General features: G+C 40.7%; 1 protein-coding gene across 3 annotated transcripts in view; it reads right to left on the minus strand.

The window, feature by feature from the left end:
• Nucleotides 1-22,048, minus strand: part of GUCY1B1 (guanylate cyclase 1 soluble subunit beta 1) — a 47,714-nt gene that overhangs the window by 20,070 nt on the left and 5,596 nt on the right. For all 3 annotated transcript variants that reach the window (XM_067737105.1, XM_067737106.1, XM_067737107.1), the window contains 2 exons: nucleotides 13,888-13,988; nucleotides 12,191-12,309 (listed from right to left, as the gene is read on the minus strand). In XM_067737105.1, coding sequence (XP_067593206.1) covers nucleotides 12,191-12,309; nucleotides 13,888-13,988 — 220 coding nt within the window. The remainder of the gene's footprint in view (nucleotides 1-12,190; nucleotides 12,310-13,887; nucleotides 13,989-22,048) is intronic.

Here is a 22,048-nt window from a genome sequence, read left to right on the forward strand (position 1 = left end):
GAAAAAGAATGTGTATATATGAGATAACTGAATCACTTTGCTGTACAGCAGAAATTAAGACGGCACTGTAAATCAACTATATTTCCATAAATTAAAAAAAAAGAAAAACATCTGTGACTGCTAACAGTGGAAATATTTTAAAGAAGGTAAACAAACAAGGGGGTGTAAAACGGATACCTGAAGCAGAAAAAAGAAACACAGTTATGAGCTAAGACAAAGGTATGCATACTTACAAGAGTTTGGGGCAGTTGTATATTTATGTTATGATAACCAGCATGGAATGCCCAAAGTGATCACATATTACACTTTGTTTCCACTACAATCCTAAAACTTGACTATTAATTCAAAAACTACATCAGAGTTATAAGCATATGAAAATATAAGCATACTCTTTGTGAAATAATATTTTAGTAATTAAAATTATTTTGGAAATTATATCAGTATAATTTCTTCATGTTCATTTATAGTCCCCAAGCAAGGTACAGCCTCATAGCTAACCTGTGAAACTGAACCTTTTGGAACTGAAGTCTTGGAAAACTAATAAATTTGCAAATAAATATTTTCTGTTCTGATAGCCTTGTGATTAATTTCTTTTTGATTAATTTAGAATGTACCAAATTCCCCACTTTCTTGTATTACTCTCTAATATTAAAAAAAAAATTTTGTTTAAAGATCACCAGAAGAAATGGTACAAACTATACTACTGACTGGGTGCAACATGGCTTTCCAACACTTAATTCATAATGCGTGTTGTGTGTGTGTGTGTTGCACAAATATAGTAGCGCACACACATAGCATAGCATGGTACAGGAGTTAAGAGCAAGGTGGCTAGAAGGAATAAAGACGGAGACGTAGAGAACGTACTTGAAGACACGGCGGGTATGGGGAAGCTTGGACCAAGTGAGAGAGTGTCGTGGACATATATACACTACCAAATGTAAACTAGATAGCTAGTGGGAAGCAGCCTTACAGCACAGGGAGATCAGCTCGGTGCTTTGTGACCACCTAGAGGGGTGGGATAGGGAGGGTGGGAGGGAGGGAGACGCAAGAGGGAGGAGATATGGGGATATATGTATACGTATAGCTAATTCACTTTGTTATACAGCAGAAACTAACACACCATTGTAAAGCAGTTATACTCCAATAAAGATGTTTTTAAAAAAACCCAAATATAAAATTAATCACTTATTATAAAAAAAAATCAAGCTGACTTTGGGAATTTGCTGGTGGTCCAGTGGTTAGGACTCTGTGCTTTCACTGCTGAGGGCCCAGGTTAGATCCCTGGTTGGGGAACTAAGATCCCGCAAGCTGAATGGTGTGGCCAAAAAAAAAAAGAAAAATGAAAAAAAATTCAACTATTTAAAAAATAACTTAAAAATAATCAAGCAAACTTGGATTTAAATCATGACACTGTCATTTCATGATAATGTAGCCAACCTACCCGACCTTTCTAAGGCTTGATTTCTTCTGATAAAATGGAAATAACTGAGGTGATGTATACAAAGCATGAGCCCACCCCAGATGCAGCAGGCAAAATAACGGTGTCCCCGAGATTCCAGACCTCGGCCCTGTGAACATGCTACCTCACGCGGCAAGAGGGATTTTGCAAATGGCGCTAAGCTTACAGACCTTGCTTGGGAAGATTACGGTTGGGCCCCAGCCTAATCCCATGAGCGACTGAGTCCTTAGGTGCCAAGACCCTTTCCTGGTTGCAGGGAGGGACGTGGGAACTGAGGAGGAAACAGGGTCTGAGGAACAGGACACCGCACGCAGGGCCTGGCGAGAGCCTGGGGCCTTACAAGCCCCACCACCACCGCCCCCCTATGGCCGGTAAGGAAACTGGTCCACAGCCCTACGTCTGGCCCCGGGGGCTGAATTCTGCCTACACCAGAACGAGCGAGGAAATCTTCCCCATCCCCCATCCCCGACCGCAGCCCTGCTGGCCCCCTGACCATGGTCCAGGGAGACCCCTATGGCCTCCCAACCTACGCAAATGCAGGATAATAATGTGTGTTGTTTTAAGCACTTATGGTTGTGGGCATTTGTCATGGTAGCAGTAAAACAGCTAATTCACCAAATAGGAACCTGTCAATAACTGGTGATTATTACTGAAGAGAATGGGAAAAGCAAAACGATCTCAGGATGCCCTGAGCCTCGAGGAGCACATCTGAAAAGGAGGTGTGGAAAGGGGCCAAAACGGAAGGACGGTTCTCGTTCCAGATGTCTCAGAGAGGCCAGTTTAGGGAAACAAGGATCCAGTAAGACGTCAGTTAGGACGCGGCGCGAGTACGGCAGGAGGTGGCGCCCTGAGGGCACGTGCGGCCCTGCGTCGCCAAACACTCATCCGTGCGCTGTCTGTGCAGCGTATAAAAGCATGTGCACTGCGCATGCGTCACGCAGGTTGTGCGCTGCAGCCAGGGGCAGGGGGCAGGGCCGGCCCAGATCTGCACCACACGGACCCGGACTGTAAGCGGTTCATGGTTTAGCTCACAAACCAATGTGCAGAGTGGCTTTGGGTGCCTACAAGGGTTAGGGTTAGACTAAAGGACGGGGTCCAAAGACGCAGAGTGCAGGTAAGAGCTGAGGTCACAAAGGCTGACGTTCTGATTGGGATACATGGCTCAAGTCCCCTCAACTGGTGAAGCGGCTTCTTTTTGAAATGCCTTCAGGCCTAGGGCTAAAATTTGGTTTTCTGCCCCCCAGTTCCACCTGTTATAATCAAGTCAGGCCAGTTCTTAACTCAAATACCAAGTGGTCCTGATTGCTCCACAGGCTGCCGTTGCCAGGTAAGAGGAACCCAACACGGCAGATGCTAAGGGCGGACAGTTTACAGAAACCTCGAGCAGCTGAAGGCCTGAGACGACTTCACTTGCTAAGTAACACGGAGGGTTTTCCTATGACGAGGTCTTCCCACGGGAACCCTTTCCTGGGAAGGGAGACATGAAGACTGCCCCTCATAACCCTGCCAGACCCCTTACACGTCTGCTGATGCTGCAAAAACGCTGTCATAGAAAAGCTGGTGAGAAAAAAGATCATCAAGAGAGTTCTGTATGTGTTTCCCGCAAAGTCAAAATTCAGCCTGTTGCTGCTAAATTAAATTTCTGTCCTTGTTCCTAAAATAATTTCCTAATGTAGTCAGGCCCGGGTACTGTGTTGCGGCTCATTTTCATGAAAAAATTTAAAAATGAGTCAAACAGTAACTTGAAATATGTAGGGTTTTTTTTTTCAATTTCTTTTCTATAAAATGTTCGCATACAGTACATCTTAAGTCAATATGCCTAGATTACTTTCACACTCATCTGTTTTCATCTTGTGTCATATTATATGAGCACATTTCTATACGCAGATAAGCAGATGGCAGGAGGCGGTACCCGATGGTACCATTCACCTTCTCTGCATCACTGATGCTAAAGAAAGCGAGAGATGGGCCAGGAGTCACACAGGGACATGCACTGCTCCCTAAATGTGGGGACATTTTAATTTAAATAATTCAATCAAGTAATGCCATTTTAATTTAATATCTGCCTTAAAGGTATTGTTAATACTAAAGTATTAATAATAAAATGTTGCTTAAATTTATCAATTCAAAGCAAGTGGGAAATCAAGACACATGAGGTCATGTCAATCTTTTAATAAGTCTCTGTGGTAACCAACTCTCCAGGGACTGACTGTTTTGTTGAGTTTGCTATTAATTAGACAACTAAAGTGCTTTCCTGGAGCATGAAAGATTTAACACCACTTAATGTAATATTGATTTTCTTTAGGTAGTATCTAACCATAAAAAGTACTCCTGGGATTTCTTTAGTTACAGCTTCCCTTACTGGGTCTTACTCTCTCAAAATTGAAGTGATTACCACTGCCTATTATGAGAAATGGAATTCATGATTATATATTAAATTATTTTCAACTGAGTACATCTGTACTGCTAAAAATGTACTTTCTTCACAGACTTCACAGATAATTGTTTGCAGGAACCTCAAAGGCCACAACAAAGATACTCAAAATAGCCAAGAGAAAAACCTTGTCTGTCTACATTTTATAACACCATCTATACAAAGGTAATTATTCGTCCACATGGTTGTAGCAATATATTTTGGAAAACAAGAGTTTCAATTAAAACTGGTTTTGTTTTATTTCTAAATATACCCATGGAGGTGGCTATACAAAGAAAGGAGCTGAATGGCTAGTTACAAAGAAGTACACAAATAAGAGAAAGAAAAAAATATAAACGCATGTATTTCTGCACAAGTAGATTCCCAGGAAACAGTAAAGCAAACCTCAAATACGCTTTCACGTCATTCTCCTTAGCTTTATGACACTAGGAAACAGGAAAGGAACAGAGAGCAGGTTCATTCATCTATTTTGCCTCAAGATGCCAAAAGGCTGGTCTGAGGTTTCCATTTCATTTCTCTGAATGTCCTGGTATCACTTTACTGCTTTTTCTACAAGCAAGATGAATGCACTGTTTCTCAGGAATTCTGCTACTTATAAGTCCTCCAGCCTTTATCATTTACAGAAGAAAAAACTAGTGCTGGCGTCCTGGGATTTAGTACACCCCACAGATTTAGGACCAAAAGAGACTTTATTAATCCTTTGAGAAATATTACTTTGAAGTTCCATATTTTTAAAGATCTTGGAATGCTTCAAAATAAATGCAAAATTTCTCTTTGTACTATGCATGGCACAAATAAGCTTATACATACTTACAGAGGCAAAGTTTTCCGGGAATTAACGACCTCATTCCCGTTTCCAGGGCATCTAATTAAAAATTCCTAAATGATGCACATAAATGGGTGTAGTAAGACCCTGCCTTGAAAGTGTTGAGAGAGAGAGAGAGAGATTTTTCAGCATTCAAGAACCCTTATTCTAGGGAGGTCCCCGGCGGCCTGGTGGTTAGGATTCCGGGCTTTCACTGCCGTGGCCTGGGTTCAGTCCGTGGTCGGGGAGCTGAGACCCCGCAAACACAGAGCCAGAGTAGCATGGCCAAAAAAATCAATTAACTAATTAAAAGAAAAAAAGAACCCTTATTCTAGGGGATGGGGAGAAGGGAGCTGTCTCTGTTACTTGAGAGCATTACTGCAGTCAAGAGCTGGAAAGAATCTTAAAACTCAGTCACTGCAAACCTCCCTGTTTTTAAGGAAAGAGGATGAGGGACAGCATTTCCTTTCTTTCTATTCCTCACACTTCTGAAAAGCAAGACCAACATCAATACTTACTTGTCAGAGTCGTGCACTTTGAAAAGCATTTTAAGTTTCAGAAGCAAGATGTTATGTTAGAATCTGAATGTGAAAAACGGAAACGAGCAAGACGCAGATGAAGCGGAAAAGTCACCCCTACACACCGGGAAGCAGCAGGTCCGGGCGTGAGTAGCACGAGCTCACAGCAAGTAAGGGGCAACGTTTAATGATACTTTTGTGCCTTTTCTACTTAAAGCTGCTCCTTGAGAAACAGCCTTCCAACCGAAAAGCTACAGGGAATCTTTTTTAAAAGAAATAATGTAAGGCCTTATTTAAAAAGAAATTGTACCAGAGTCACTAAAAATATTTAAATGGTGATATTTTTAAAACTACTTATAGTTATCATTACCATCCTCTCAAGAGAAAATTTAATTTTTTAAAAAAAAGGCAAAGAGTCATAGAATTACCTGTGTAAGCTATTTCACTTATTATAATACTGCCTTTAAATTCATGTTTAAAAAAATCTCGTTCATATACAACTTCTGACAATCGATATCTTGTAAAATTGTGAAAATATATACGAGTTATTCAAAGAAAAAGTTCTTAGAATTGTAAAATATTATCTTCCTTCAAGAGTTCTAGCATGTCGACTTTAAAATTGCAGATGCCAACTAAGGGATGTCACTCCTCACCTGGTTCTACAAGAATTTAGTCATTGAGCCCCTGCAGTTGCTGACCTTCAATACACCCAGGAAAGAATTCAGAGTGAAGATCAGGGATGAAAAAAATGTTAGCACAGGCCCTCAGGTAGTTAGGAAATTCTGATGAGCCTGGATTCTTGCATCTTCCGCCAGTCAGAAAAGCACTAAAGCCATTAACTAAGATCCCTGCTCCTGGTGGCCAGCAGACACCTGGTACCGAGACGTGCGCCTGACTGCACATACCCCTTCACCAACACCACATACACACTGACCTGCCCCTTCCATCTGTGCCACGGTTTCTCAGAGTCACCCGAGAGGCTGTGTCCCTGGCTACAGTCCTCAGCAAGACACCGAATCAACTCATGGCTCTCACATTGTGCGTTTTTTTTTTTCAGGTAGACACAGGTTATAGAAATTGGTGTTTGGGATTTTGAGAAAAGCTCTTCTTGAAATTCAAAAGTTAAAAATAAAATGAATGGTGCATTTTTTTCTAAGAAACATTATAAATAATTTAGGGAAATATTAGAATTTCACAGCTGTTCAGGAAAAATCCCATTTCCCGAAATAACACTTTGCACAAACATTGAAGACTTTCCGATCAGCCATCAACCCCAGATTGCTCCTGGCGGGCTGGCCAAATTACAGTGTAGTCTTTTAGAAGCCAAACCCTGGAGCCGACACAGATTGAAGAAGATCCCGTTGCAGGCTGAACAAAGGCCCTGGCAGAAGACTCTGAGGTCTATGAACTGGGAAAGTAAGTGAAAACGCCACCAAACCCAAAGTAGTGGAAGAAGCCAGTGTTTCCAGTGACCGATGACAGAATATTTGTTTGCTTATTCCACTGAGATTCCTATGCATGTTTAAGCAGGCTCATAATTTAAATCCTGACTGGTCTCTAAGATTGCACATTGCTCCTTTATTTTTCAATAGTCAGCTTTCCACGCTCATTTAGGTTTCATTTTACCTCTGTAAAATTATTGGGGAAGTAAAAAATATATAACATAATAAATAACAAGACACCACTGGAAATGAATCAGTAGCCCTGCTGTGGACTGACTTGGGTTCCAGACCCAGAGGTCGTATACCATCTTATCTCTTCAAACATGGACAACTCAAAGCTCTACTCATCCATCCGTAAATACAGGTACACATGTACACACACACACTAACACAGACACAAAACATAAAAGGAAAAACAACACACAGAGTGATTTCCCAATTATCCACCGCTGCATATCAAAGCACCCCAAACTTACTGGCTTAACACGCTAATATTATTTCTCATGGTTTTGTGGGCTGTCTGGACTCAGGTGGGAAGTCCACTCGGGTTGGAGTGAGACAGGCTGGGACGGACTCATCGTAACAGCTGAGAGCGCAGCCAGCAGCGCTGTCCGAGGGCCTGCACAGGCCCCTCCTGTGGCTTGGGCATCTCGTGTCATGGGCTGGGTTCCTACAGGGAACCTCCCAAGAGCAAATGCTCCCAGATACTCAGATGGGAACTTTAAGAGTTCTTATGAACTAGCCTAGGAAGTATCAGAATGTTACTTCTGCCATATTCTACTGGCCAAATCATCACTAAAGCCAACCCAGATCCAGGGGAAGGGGACTCCACCCTTTCATGGGGGAGAGGCACAGCCACACTGCAGCAGAGCGTGTGAGATGGGAGACATCAGTGTGGCTAGCTGGGGAAAAGACAATCTGCAGTAATGCAACAGGGCATCCGAAAGTAAAGGGGAGCGTGACTTAGGCCGGGAATACCATCAGACTGGACATTCCTTACCAGCTGTATGTTTTATGGGGCTTTCAAGTCCCATCTGTTCTCTGCATTCTTTTAATCAATACACTAGAAGCTTCAGATAGAAATTTACTACAGCAGCAGCATGAAACCACACTTTATTCCTAAATTAAGAATAAGAAAGCGGCAGAATAGGGAAAAAATTCTTGCTGAAATATAGTCTTACCTTTAAGACAATAAATCCAGATAAAATGTGTAAAATCCAAAAATCTAAATCAAAATGTCTTCCTATTCTTGTTTATCTCTTTTTTTTCTTCTCTACTTATTATTTTATTTTATTTTATTGGCCACACCACATGTGGGATCTTAGTTCCCTGACCAGGGATCGAACCCCCTGTACCCCCGGCATTGGGAGCACAGAGTCTTAACCACTAGACCGCCAGGGAAGTCCCTTGTTTAACTCTTTTTGATAAATCATGTTTTCGGTCGCTAAATCAGCAAAAGGATAATAATTAATTGCAAGGACTATCTACTTTTATCAATAGTCGACAAACTGATGGTTTCATAGGACATTTAACAAAAATCAATTCCAAATTGTGTGATGTCTTTGGAAGAATAATGTTTCTCAAAAGTTTCCTCTAAAACCTGTATTTTATTCCATTATCCATTTAAGATGTGTAGCTCTTTTCATGAAAGTCTTGAGGTAGACTAAAAATAGGCATGATGTAAAAATTCTTAAAATGACTTTGAAAATGCAAGGGAGAGTGTGTAAGCAGAGCCGGGAATTTGCTATTGGCAGCAAAGCCTTTCAAAGGAGAACTGTCCATTATTCAAGCTGGTAAATTGTTAAATTGTTTAAGTTCACTAATCAAAGGAAATGACAAAATCCATGAGAGAAACAAACATTTTTCCGGAACTAAACTACAGATACTATCTATACAGCGTCTCCTTGAGTATAAAATGTGCATAAAGGAACAGAGGTATTATCTGGACAATACAGCCTGGGCCAAATAAAAAGTATACACATAGAACTCAGAATTAACTAATGCTACCATTTGAAGACTCTTTATTGATTGCCTGTTATATGCTGTGCCTGGTACTCAGAAAACTTAAAAATTATTTCAAGAAAAGCAAAAATATGTATATTTAATAGGGAGTCGCTGTTAATAATGTATCCCACTGAGAGGCCGGGAGAGACACCCCCCAAGGAAGCCCTCCTCAGAAGGATGGGAGTGGATGAAGGAACCCAGCCTGACGCATGGCCAGTGGTCTCCCGTGGTACAGTCTCAGTAGCTATTTTCTTGTTGCCTGAGAGCCTCAGATGGAAATATTAGAACAACATTTTAAAAGAAATTTTAAAACATTTTCTTTTAAAATTTCTTTTAAAACAACATTTTAAAGGAAAACATTTTAAAAGTTTCAACAGATACAAGTAATGTCACTTGTATGTTAATGAATAAACAGTAATATGCCACGCCCGCATGAAGAAGAAATTGGTCTAGAGTGTGTCTATTCGTCTATATTTCAATCTACAATCAATCTCTAAACAAAGTTATATAGGCTCACTCAAAATGGGTTATTATTATTCTTAATAAAAAATTAATCTTGAGCTATTGGGGTATTCGCTTCCTATTTTTGTATAAACATCAAATATTCATTTTAAAAAATGTTCTTTCAGTCCCAGATAAAGTCTGTGATGATACCATCATTAAGAGACTATACACGACCTCTGGCCTCATGGCATTTACATTCCAGCCCCAAACAGGAAATGATCTACGGTGCGAGACCTCCTATGGGTGAGGAAATAGATGTACTGTGAAAACATGAGAAATGTCAGTTCCCTGATTCAAACAGGGTAGAGCCAGGAGAGAGGAGGGGAGCCTTCCTGGAAGAAGTAATTTGACCAGCAGGATGACGAGGACAGGTCCAGCTGAAAAGGACCAGGAACAGTGTTGCAGACAAAGGGAAGAGCAGGTGCAAAAGCTCAGAGGACAGAGAGAGCAAGTTTAAAAAAAAAAAAAAAAACCGTTCTGGAAGAAGTCCTGTTTGGCTGGGCTGGGGGGAGCTTAAGAGGAGAGATAGACGGGGATGTGAGTAGTTTCAATTATTTTAATTGCTTTTTACATTTCCAATGAGCAATTGGGAATCACTGAAGGGTTTAAGCAAGTAACTGATGGGAGGAGATTTATGTGCATTTCAGAAAAGTCACTAGTTATAGAATGGAGAGGAGATGGAAGGGTCACATGCAGAGAGATGCGGAAATCGATCCGTCACTGTATATAATGGTAGACTGTCCCACGGAAGGGTAGGGAAATGAAGAAAAGTGGTAGGATTCTGAAAATTCAGTACTTACGACGTAGAGTCTAAGGATTTAGTGACTGTGTAAAGTCAGGTGGTGAAGGACAAAAATAATCTTTTAACTATCCTTAGAATAAAACCCAGTTTATCTAACTCTTTAAAGTCTACCGTGAAGAATGTTTTATTATTTTATGTAATGAAGAACGTCAATTTTTAAATGCAAGCTAGGATCTTAAAACAATTTAAGAAAATCAGTTGCTTTATTTCATAGTCAGTTTTACAGAAAAATGGTCCATTTAATTTGTTTGTAATTAGCCTACTCATAACACAAATATCTACTTTTAAGAAAAGCAGTATGTTAATGTAGCCAATTTGCCATTAAGATATTAATTTCAAAACCAGGAAAAAAAACAATTCAATCAAAAATAGACAATACTGATGAAAACTTTACAGTATTCTAACTTTCCAGTTTCCTCACTGTTCACACTGGCACTGAAAGAAAAAAATAAAATAAAGTCGTGTGTAATTTAAAGGTATATTAACTAAAACTGCCTATTGACTTTGAGGAAAACAGACTCAGGACTATTTAAAATAATGCTGCCCAGGGAAAATAAAAGGCATTAACAGCCATTAAGGCAAGTCACAAATATTAGTCTTCAGGTCATGTTAAATTTTCTAGTGGCCATGTTTAAAAAAGGAAAAAGAGCCGCGTGAAATAAACGTCAATGATACATTTTCATATAACTCAGCATTTCCAAACTTTTACCATTTCACCATGTAATCAACATAAACTAGGTACGAGCTATTTGCATTCTTTTCGAAGCCTGGTGTGTTTTACCCAGAGCACGTTTCACAGGCTGAGCGTTCACGTGGAGACCACCCTGCCGGGCAGGGCAGCTCTAGAACAGGAGAAACCTCCGGAGCTGCCCATCCTCTGCTGTCCCACTACACACCTAGCAGTCGGTCACAATGAGTAAAGGGTAAAAAAAAAAAAAAAAAAAAAAAAGTAAACCGTTTGTGGACACAGATGTGGCCACTGACAATGTTAAAATTAAGGGAGAGGAACTGCAACTGCAACTTAGCTGAGGTGACAGCAGTCAACAGAAGTATTAAAAATGGAAATGTATTCAAAACCCCCAAATCCCAAACTACTTGTACATCTCAAACTTTAATCCATGTGACGTAATCCATTTAGATACGACCTGTTAAAGGTTAATTTAAGTATCTCCTGGCAGCTACTTCGTTTGGAAGTGGCAGCTTTTTCCGACACCAGCAGTTTCGTAAATCCATGGCAGGGACCACAAGCCAGTTTCCATCTTGATTTAAGGCTGTTTTTAGTTTATAAGAAAAATGTCACTATGTAAACCACCACCATTTTGATTAAACACTACAGTCCTTATTTTGGCTGTTAAATCAGTAATGCAGCCGGATCGCAAGCAGTTTACATTCCCCCCAAACTGGGCTCCGGTTCAGCTAGTACTGCATTGACATCATTTTCCAGCAAGACCTGGCTGCTTTCAGCGGCCAGTTTAGAAACATCCTTTACAAACAACTACATAACATTCAATGTTAACACATTTCAAGAAGAGGGTCTCACAAGTGCCTGTGCTTAAAATAGGACAGTCAATCCCAAAATAGTCTCCCACCTAATGTGTCATTTGCTAGTATAATACAAAAATAATAATAATAAGGTAATTTTAACAAGAAGACAAAGGCCTTTGACGTCATTATTTACCTTTGACCGCACCTGAGACTGACTTTGGACGATTTCCTATTTTCCTCTCCAGAGTAGATTGACTAATATGTAACCGGCAGCAATGATTCTCAAACTTGTTTTGGTGGCAGGCACTTTCTCCGAAACAGCGAGCTTCAGGTAGAACATCACAGATACTGATACACTCTTTAATTACGCTATGCAAACTCGGAGTGACTTGCAAGTAGAAAGTAAGCCCACGTTATATACATAAAACCACAGCTACTAGCACAAAGAACTATTTTTAAAAAGGCAGCTGCAAAGATCACAACATGTTGAGTCTTTCAGAGACCACTGCTTTACAACTTGAGTATTCAGCATCAGTACCAAAAATTAAAGGAAAAATGCTAAAATGTATTCAAGACCATCCAATAATTATTATTTTACGTGAATTAGGAAAAATGTCACTATGATTCCATTTCAGCAGTTAGACACTCATCCAGCTGGCTGAATAAAAGGATTCTAGAGACTACACTGGAAAATCAAAACCTCAGAACTTTTAGCACCAGGACCTCAAACTGCTCACCTGCAGAAATTCTCTGACATTAGATCCCAGCACACGCAGGATTGTGTCATAACCAGATTCTTGACAAAAGACGAAAAACATCTTCCCAAACATTTGGAGGATTTCTCCAGCATTGAGATCTAGTTTATAGATTTGAGAGGCAACAGAAAGAAAATATATTAGAGATGGAAAATTGTTAGTGGGAGGAATGAAGACAAGTGCATAATAAAAAATGTTAAATATCCTCAATTTCTGTGCAGAGTGAACAGATCACAGGAAAAACATCTGGCCAGGAAAATACAATGAAATCTGAGAAGACAGCGTATTGACGTGTTAACAGGGTAAGTCTGTACTTACAGCAAAGCAGTTTCTCAGCTTGCATGACAAAATTTTGAGCTTTTTTAAACTTATACTTAAGGTATAACCTACTTTTTCCAAAAAAATACAGAAGGATCTTGAAAATCATCAAGAATGCACATGATAATATTGTGGTGCAAAATTATTTTTCTTTATATAAATATCCATATTTAATAACTCGGTTGCATACAGTATGTACCCTAAGACCCTGTGTTTTTCTTAATATTCAATTATTAATATTTCCTAAAATTTAAAATTTTTTCTTAATATCAATTTTAATCACTATTTTATCCAACACAGATATGCAACAATTTATTTCACCAATGCCTGCTTGTTCAAAATGTAGGCTTTTCCAATTTTTGATAATGTAAGTAACTCTGAAATGAAAACACCCATAAATCTTAATGTTAACAAATCTAATCATTTCTTTAAGAAAAATTTCTAAAGGATTTGAACATTTTTTAAAAGATTTTGACTGATGACGCAAAATTATCCTCGGAAAAAACTCTTATCTTACCAACAGATTTTAAACGTGCACCATTTCCTCTTTAACTCTACCCTTGACTACACTAGATATTTTTTTTAATTGCCAAATTTGTATAAAAATTATTTCACATTTGTGTCAATTCTGATTACCAATAAGGCAAAATATTTTTCTTCTTATTATTAACCATTTACCATACTTTTTTTTTTGGTAATTCTTGTATCCTGCAAAAGGTAGCACTTGCTCTTCTAGCTGTATTTGACAAAGCCAAAAACCATCCATCTAGTCTATCCGACCTGTAGCCTAGCTGTAAATTAAGTGCCACGAGGATGCGAGATACTACTCTGAGAACAACATTTTTCCCATGAAGTGTTTTTTTTTTTTTTTTTCCTCGGAAATAAAAGCTCATTTAATAATCTGTCCATGAAGGTTTTTTTTTTTTGGACTTTGCCTTCCTTGCATGAGTTTTGCCTGATGCAGACCTCAGTTTCTTGTTTCTTTTACCAATACCCAACAAAACCTGTGATTACAACAGAGATTTGGAGATAATATTTTCTTTATTCTACACTTTTGAAATTACTGTGCTGTTGACATGGCAACATTAAATTATTATCATGTTATTAACTTATTACATTAAGTATCAATACTTTTTTTCCTTCCTCAACACATGGCTTTTTGTGGGGAGGGGCAGAGAGCTCCTCTCTTCTCTAAAGAGTCTGTAAAAAGAGCAGTGGGACTCAGTGTGGCCTGAGGCTAACATTACACGTGACTGGGCCCCAGTGGGGCTGGGCAGCACGCTGTCCTGCGCAGCTCACACCGCGACCTTGGGCCACGCATGCCTTTGGACGTCTACGGTGGCGAGTCACATTTAACTTACTGAGGACTTTGCTTGCGGCAGCAACCAGATCATATGTTTTAGAATCTTCGTATATTATTCGGACAAGAAACTGCCCTTCTTCATCTAACTGTGCCTCTCTTCTAGAAAACAAAAAGAAGACAGACAAATAAAAGAACAGCTACAATGATCATACAAGAAATGGCTGCATATCTGGAACAGAATTTACTTTTGGCAAATTTGGTTAAATCAGTGACAGGTACCTAAAAGTCTAGTGATTGCAAAGATCTTACTTCACATCCCCCCTCCCCAAATTAAAAATGATATATTTAAGTATGTTTTAACAAGATTAACATTTGTATAGTACTCTAATGCCCAATACCGTGCCTGATATTAAATATGATCACGAAATAACTTTTGGTGAAATTAATAGGCAGCAAATATGTGTTGAGTCCCTCTATGTGCCAGGCACAGTTAGAGGCACTAGGGATACAGCCTTTAGTAGGAGAGAGTACCAACCTCTTGGAACAAATGTATTCTAGGAGGGGAGACAGAAGGGCATAAAACTAAGATAGAACTAAGATATACATACATACACACACACACACATACACACACACACACACACACACACACACACACACACACACACACACACACACACACACACACACACACACAATAATGGCAAGTAGTTTGGAGAAAAGTAAAACCGGGCAAGGGGGTAAGGGACTCAAGTACGACAGCCGGAAGCATCACTGAGAAGCTGGCAATGGAGTCAAGTGCGAAGCATGCCTGCAGGGAGCCCTGAGCAGCCTGGGAGCCCCGGACAGGGGAAGAGTAGGTGAGAGCGCTGGCAGGGGCAGCCCAGGGCCTTGGAGGAGGAGCAGAAGCTTCAGTGAGGGGACGGATCCTAGGGCTGCACTGAGCATGGATGGAAGGCATATAGGGCGGAGCAAGGTCACAGCAAGGTGACAGCAAGGTCAGAGCAAGGACAAAGAGAGGACACAGCAAGGTCACAGCAAGGACAGAGCAACATCAGAGCAAGGACAAAGAGAGGACACAGCAAAGGCATAGCAAGGACAGAGCAAGGTCAGAGCAATGCCACAGCAAGGACAGAGCAAGGTCACAGCAAGGACAAAGCAAGGTCACAGCAAGGACAAAGAGAGGACACAGCAAGGACAGAGCAATGTCACAGCAAGGTCAGAGCAAAGACAGAAAGGTCATAGCAAGGACAGAGCAAGGCCACAGCAAGGAGACCAGGTTAGAGGCCACCGGGACATTCAGGCAAGAAAGGCCCGTGACCTGAGTTGGGGTGAAAGCAGTGGAGGGAGGGAAGTGGCCCAGATCCTGGTATACAAGAAGGTTCCACGTGGCTCGCCGATGAAACGGACGCAGGACGTGAGAGAAGGGAAGGACACAAGGATGACACTGAGGTTTTGGCCGGAGCAGCCAGAAGGATGTTGCCACCAGAGGCTGAACTGGGACAGACGGCTGGCTGTGGACCAAGGGGTAAGGCCCGGAGCTCTGTATTAAACACGTGAAGTTTGAGGTGCCCGGTGGACAGGTAGCATCGTCCACCACATCCTCAGCGTGTTAAGTGCAGTAACTCAAAATACACGCAGGATTAGTGACAGGAAATCACAGTTGTCAGTTAAATAGTGGTCATGGTTATATATTCATTTTGATGGGATTTAGCTTTTCTTAAACTAGTGTCTAAACGGGAGGAGAAATCCACACTCAAAACACTGCCTGCCCTGGAAGAGCGCAGCCGAGGTCCCAGACACCCCGTCCACATGAGATGCACAAAAACGGGCGGCTCGGGGAGAACGTAACTGGGTGATGTTTCACCACATCGTGGGGCGGGGGGGTGCTCCTCCGCACCGCCTGGCAGCCTCCTGCCTTCTGCCCCTCGGAAGTGGGGCTGCCACAGTGGCCGCCCGTGGCTGTGACACCAGTGTCTGCTCCAAATGGCAGCACAGCTTGGGTCCAGGGAGGATGGACATTTCTTCAAACACCCTGTGTTCTTCAGAGCAGTCCAATTATTTGCCTGCGGTTACGCGTAACAGTGCACGTGGGGGGAAGAGCATGATTTTGGTGGGCACGAAGACGTGAATTTCAGAGCCCAGGATTTCCTAGTCGAATGAACTTGGACAAATCACATAAAGCATGTGAGCATTAAAACCCCTCTCTCTCGGGGGAAAGAAGGATTGGGAGTTTGGGGTTGCAGATGTAAACTATTATATACAGAATGAATAAACAACAAGGTCCTGCTGTAGAGCACAGGGAACTATATTCAGTATCCTGTGATAAACCGTAATGGAAAAGAATAGGAAAAAGAATGTATATATGTGTAGAACTGAATCTCTTTGCTGTACAGCAGAAATTCACATTGTAAATCAACTATATATACTTCAATAAAATTGTTTTCTAAAACCCTCTCTTCTACAATGGGAGAAATAATATACCCCACCTTCCACAGCTGTAGTGAGATGAAGAGGGCAAAAGTGTGTTCTAAGCCGCTGAAGCATTTTACGTATATAACTGATATGTATAACTGATGACCGCAGTGCTTGCCATGCCTAAAATCAAAGAGCTACACACAAGCTGTGAAACTCTCCCCTTGGCCGAACATACGCTGCTGTTAAGTGAAAGGAACACATCTTCAAAACTGCAAGTCTTTTTAATACCAAAAGTCAGTGAAATATTCCCAAATCATGAAAATAGAATGTAAAAACACTTACTCATCTTTTGATAAATGCTATTGTGTAACTTACACATTCTAATTTCTAACTGTATAAAAATATAAAGTATATGAAATGAAAAACTTAAAACAATCCTCCACTATCCTGAGACAACCACCGCTGGTATATTCGGGTTGCTTATGCTTGAAAATAATTGCGTATATAACACACACCAGATCATAATGCTTTAAAACCTCCTTTAGTGACTTAAGTGTTTGACGGACATCTTTTCATGTCAATAAATATACCTTTCTGTACCTTGACTACATAGAATTGCATTGGTTAGGCACACTGAAGTTTTAGTAGATATTAAATTCCTTTTATTTTTTCACAAGTCCAAACAAAATGTTGTGATGAATACCTTTGTAGCATTATTTATATTTCTATGTAAAAATTCTAGATTTAGAGTTAAATTAAATTCTAATGTATACTAGAATAAATTCCTAGGAAAGAAATTACTGATTTGTAGGATACGGAGAGTCTAATTTTTCTCATTTTGTCACTAACATTTTATTATGAAACAGCATTGGTCTACAGATTGGAATTCTGAAGACTCTGATTTAGGGCCTTCTAATAAAATATAAATAAATTTTAATTAAATATATAATAGAGGACAAATTAACTCATGCTCTCACTATGCCCTATTCTTTTTCTTCCAACTGAGATAAATCAAATGACATAAGTTTCTGTAATGAACTCAGTTTCTCAGAAACAGTCATCAATTCATAACCGTTAAACAGAATACAAAGTTCTTTTGCACAAAACAGAGAAATGGCCATTTCCCTAGAAATCCCCTAACCATGAGTCAATGCATTCCCTCTTTTCTTTCTCTTGCTTTAATAAAATAAGCGCCCGTATCTTTTAAGCTTCACTTCCTGGAATAATCAGCCCAACATGCTCCCGGGAGGGAGGCTGAGATATAAATTAAACAGCAGTACATGAAAGGAAATAATCGTCTTCTCAAAAATCTCACACTGAATTCCAATAAATTATTCAAAATGATTAGAATTCCTTATTTACATTTGTCTTAGAAATCTTTGGGAACTCTGGGTCGCCCTTTGGGTCCTTCTCCCCCTGGGGGACGAGTCTTGCCACAAATAACTGAACACTATTATGCTCCAAGCCCTTTCTGAGCACTTTTAATAGATGAACGAACGAGACAGATGAAGATTCCTGCCTTCAAAGAGCTTTACATTTCAGCAGATGGAAACAAACAACGAGCATGCATCATTATATTCATGTATTATCATATTTATATATTATGTTTACATGATATATATGCACATTTTGTAATTTATTACGAGGTGATAAATGCTACAGAAGAAAGGAGATCAGGATAAACGGGGGAGGGGAGAAAGCGGAGGAGGGGCAGTATGCAAGGTTAAGCAGTGACCACAAGAGGCTTCCTGAAGCTACCTCTCAGCGAAGGGTCCAGAGGCAACACTTTTACCTCTGGGACCTCGTCTCTCTGGACCCAACGCACGTCGTTCTGCAGCCCATTCTTCAGACTCTTCCCTTTTTGGGGTAAAAGCTAACTGGAGATACTGCAAACACTTACCGACGACTGGTCTGCTCCATTACACTGAACAGGAGAATTTACAGAGCCAAAGCAGTCATACCCCCAAAATTAATTTCTGGCAATACGGCCATTGAAGCCAGTAGACATTCTGAGTGAGTGTCTCTCAATTCCCAACACTGCTTTTCTTCTAACTTGGAGGTAAACTTAGGTTCGTTCAGACTCTTTGTTGTCAAATGTTTCGGCCTCCAGAGAGCACAGTCGTGATAACAATAATCTCTCAGTTGTACCTGTTCTTTGAGGGAAGAAAATGTTTTTTCACCAGCTACCTGAAATCACAGAGGGTGACCAACAAATGAAAGGAAGGTTGGGAAGTAAGCTACTATTCGGATTACATAAACACCGTACATAATTCAGGTAACATCCCCTTATACTTCTCTATCCCTCATTTTGTCATCCCATAACTTTCAAGTTTTTTTTTCCTCCTTAAAAGCAAAGTAAAGGATGACTCAAATATACACATACAACATTTCTAACAATATTTGATTTATTTTCTTGATATGTAGAGTTCCTTTCGTGCTTAAATTATCCAAATTCAGCCATGCACACTGACCGAATTTTCCAGACTCATTCATTATTCAGAGTATATTTTTGGGGCAGCAATTTTGTTTAGAATGTTGCGTTACACAAGACAATTATATAATTCCCCGTTATTTAAATTACATGTGGTTTACATGTGAGGAAAACACAGGCTTCTCTGAGAAACATGATTGAAAATTTTCCCCAAAATGAAACACTTTGGACATGTTTTTTTTTTTCCCCCAATAATTTTTAGCTGACAAAAAAGACCATATCAAGCCATAGGCAAACTGGATTAAAATGTATTCAACACTGTTCATCTATCAAATGGCCACCGATGAAACACTATCATCAAATATCTTGCTGTGTGTGTGATTACACTCTGTTGTTTCCCATTATGACCGTAACGACCCCCCGGATAAACCCAGACGACTACAGTCTCCCACTGTTTCCAAACAGTGTGACTGACCGTAGTCTGTGTTATCTTTCCCTGTACACTTAACAACCGTGTTTGGTGGTTAAGCATTAGATCTTTCCACTTGGCGCATCACTCCCTGAAAGAGGTCAGCAGACAATAATAAATATTTAGAGAAGGTTTAGTTTTAAGTTTGCCTAGGTGAGGTGGGGTGAGGTAAAACGGCGCTTTCCTTGACCACCAAGTAAACCCAGATGGAAAGAAGCTCAAGTGCTTTCAACCCAGGTCACAGTCTCGCCTTGCACACGCCGGAGAGGAAGGACCCCACACGCACCGCCCCGAGGATGGGCGCGCTCGCCTCTCACAGGCAGAACCGCGCCACCTGGGGCCGTGCTGGTGGCAGACGAATCTAGGGAGAAGGCCTCCCACATTCGATGTTCCGAACGTCTAACTGACAGTAGTCAGTAGCTGAAGACGACGAAGGCGGGAGGACGAGGAAACGGCGAGTGGAAGAAGCGGGGACAGCGCGGGGAGAGGTTTCCACTCAGCATCCGAGCAGTTAAGCTAAAGTTGCACTGAGTGTGCCGCTTAGCGGACAGGATTTCTTGCCTCAGACAGCCAAACCCAAACGGGCGCCACCTCTCCCAAGAGCTTTAAAAATAAAGCTCTAACCTGCACCTGGAAACAAAACCAGAAATAACTCTTCTATATATGTGTAGCCCTACGAAGTATTTGAAAATTGAGTCTGTATACGTGAAAAAAATGTTCCCAGTAGCAGTTCATTTCCTACTTACTTTTAGAGGTGGCTATTCGTTGGAATTTAAACTGATCATTTATTTACACAAATTACCTTTCCCCAAAAGGGTCGCAGCTATTTTTATTATGGTGGGGGTTTTATGGTTTTGTTTTTTTAATCACTGGTGCCTAACCCAGATACCTGGATTAGAGCATGCACTCTGTGAATGTGTGCATGTTTGAAAAGAAGTGAATGAATGAATTAAATACATTTCCCTCCACGTGTTTCCAAACTCCCTACCAAAAATCAAACAATCACACATTACCGGCAGAAGTTCAGAGTTTGTTTTCAAACTTGGGAATTTTTTTACTTAAAGTTGTCAGAAATATCCAGGCAGCATTTCTCACAACTCCATACCTACTGAGATATTCCTTATCTTCAAACTGTGAATGTACAAAACTGAATGCATATTCTGACACTGAGCTCCTGCTATTATTGTACACCTTTCAAGGAAGTTTAGGATACTACAGAGACTGCTGGCTAGTAGGTAAAGAAGCTTCCCAGCGAGGTATGAAAACGGGAATTCTTAGATGGGACAGGCTGAACGCGGGAGTTTCAGAATAAGGTCTGGTCTCAGGCAGAAAAGATCAACACATGTCAAACGATCAACCTGACCAACGACAGCTCCCAGGGGTGCAGATCCTGTAAAAACCATTATCCCAGCACATGCTGTATTAAAGACAGTACGCAGATATCGTCGTGACGATAAATCCTAGGACAGTCCATTTTAGTGAGAGGTAAGGACGTTCAAGGCTGGGTTGTGTCCATCTGGTATTAAAATTAAAACCTCCCACCACAAAACAAGGCAATTACGATGTATGACACCTGAAAATTAAAATTCTACATCCTTTACTTGGAGCGGCTGTGAAGCATTAACTACCTCTCCATTTTCAACAGCACAATCGCCAGTTCCCAAAGTCTGCATCCCCAAAGGAGAGACTAGTTTAGGGGGTTTGGAGGAGAGAGGCCTCCTGCTTGGACCCCCTTCCAGTTGGTGAAGGTCAGTCCTCTCAAGCCAGTGTCTTCACTCATCCAAGCCCTATAAACGGTGACAGTCACGTTCTCACAAGTGACACGGATTTAGACAAAGTACCACTCTGGATACATCATGGTATTTTTTTTCTGGCTGTGTCCAGCTTGCCGTGAGACAGCCTCCTAAGTAAACTGCCCCAGCTCTGGAAACACAATCACAAACATCTCAAAGGAGCTCTCGGCAGCAGCTTCATCACACCAATGACTCCCTCAGCCCTGTGTGTCCTTGACCCTGAGCACAGCGGCCCAGAGCGCTTCCAAAACTACATAAACTGCTCAGAATTTCTGAGGCTCTGATTTTCTTTAGTAGAGGTCCTGTTCCTGAATAACACCGCCTGTAAAAACATAACAGCCACAAGCACCTGGCAAGCACGTGAAAACAAAAACAAAGATGGTAGTAGTAACACACATATATGTTGCCCGTTTCCATGCTAAACTGTCTTTGGAAAATCGGAAAGGAGAAGCTCCTTAAGTCCTTGTTTGGGGAAAAGCACATAATATGATCATTACAAGCCTATCTGGGTCCAAATCTCTGCTCTGATGATTGACAAATGAGTGGCTTGAGGCAGGCGTTTAAAGTCTTGAAGACTCAGTTCCCTTATTTATGAAATAAGAATAATGAACAAATCTATCTTCTATGGTGGATGTGAGGATTAGGTGAGTTAACAAGTACAAAGCTTTTAGGACCACTACTGCGGAACATATGGTAAGTGTCCAACATGTAGGAGCTGTTACATTCAACACTGAAGGTCCTGGTGAGCATTCTCATCTGGTTTTTAAATTTAATTTCAGCATCACAAACGTCTACTTACAGTCTATGATACTGACTTTAAACAGCACCTTTGAGACACTTGCTAAAGGATTCAATCTTGCCCTGAATCCAACCCAACAGTGTCTTGGGGTTTATGAAACTGGTAATCCAACAGCAGTGTTCTTAATCCTTTTATTATATCCATGTGTGAACGCTGACCCTCCCAAAAAGAGACGTTATAATTTACTGCTACATCTTCTGCCTTTGTTAATATCAGAAATGCCCATCTCAACGGAGCTTATATTTTATTAAATAGTAGTTGAAGATGTCACCATTCTGACATAATAAATCCTGGTTACAGAAAAAAAAT

This window comes from Pseudorca crassidens, chromosome 4, assembly GCF_039906515.1.
Source record: "Pseudorca crassidens isolate mPseCra1 chromosome 4, mPseCra1.hap1, whole genome shotgun sequence".
Lineage (NCBI taxonomy): Eukaryota > Metazoa > Chordata > Mammalia > Artiodactyla > Delphinidae > Pseudorca > Pseudorca crassidens.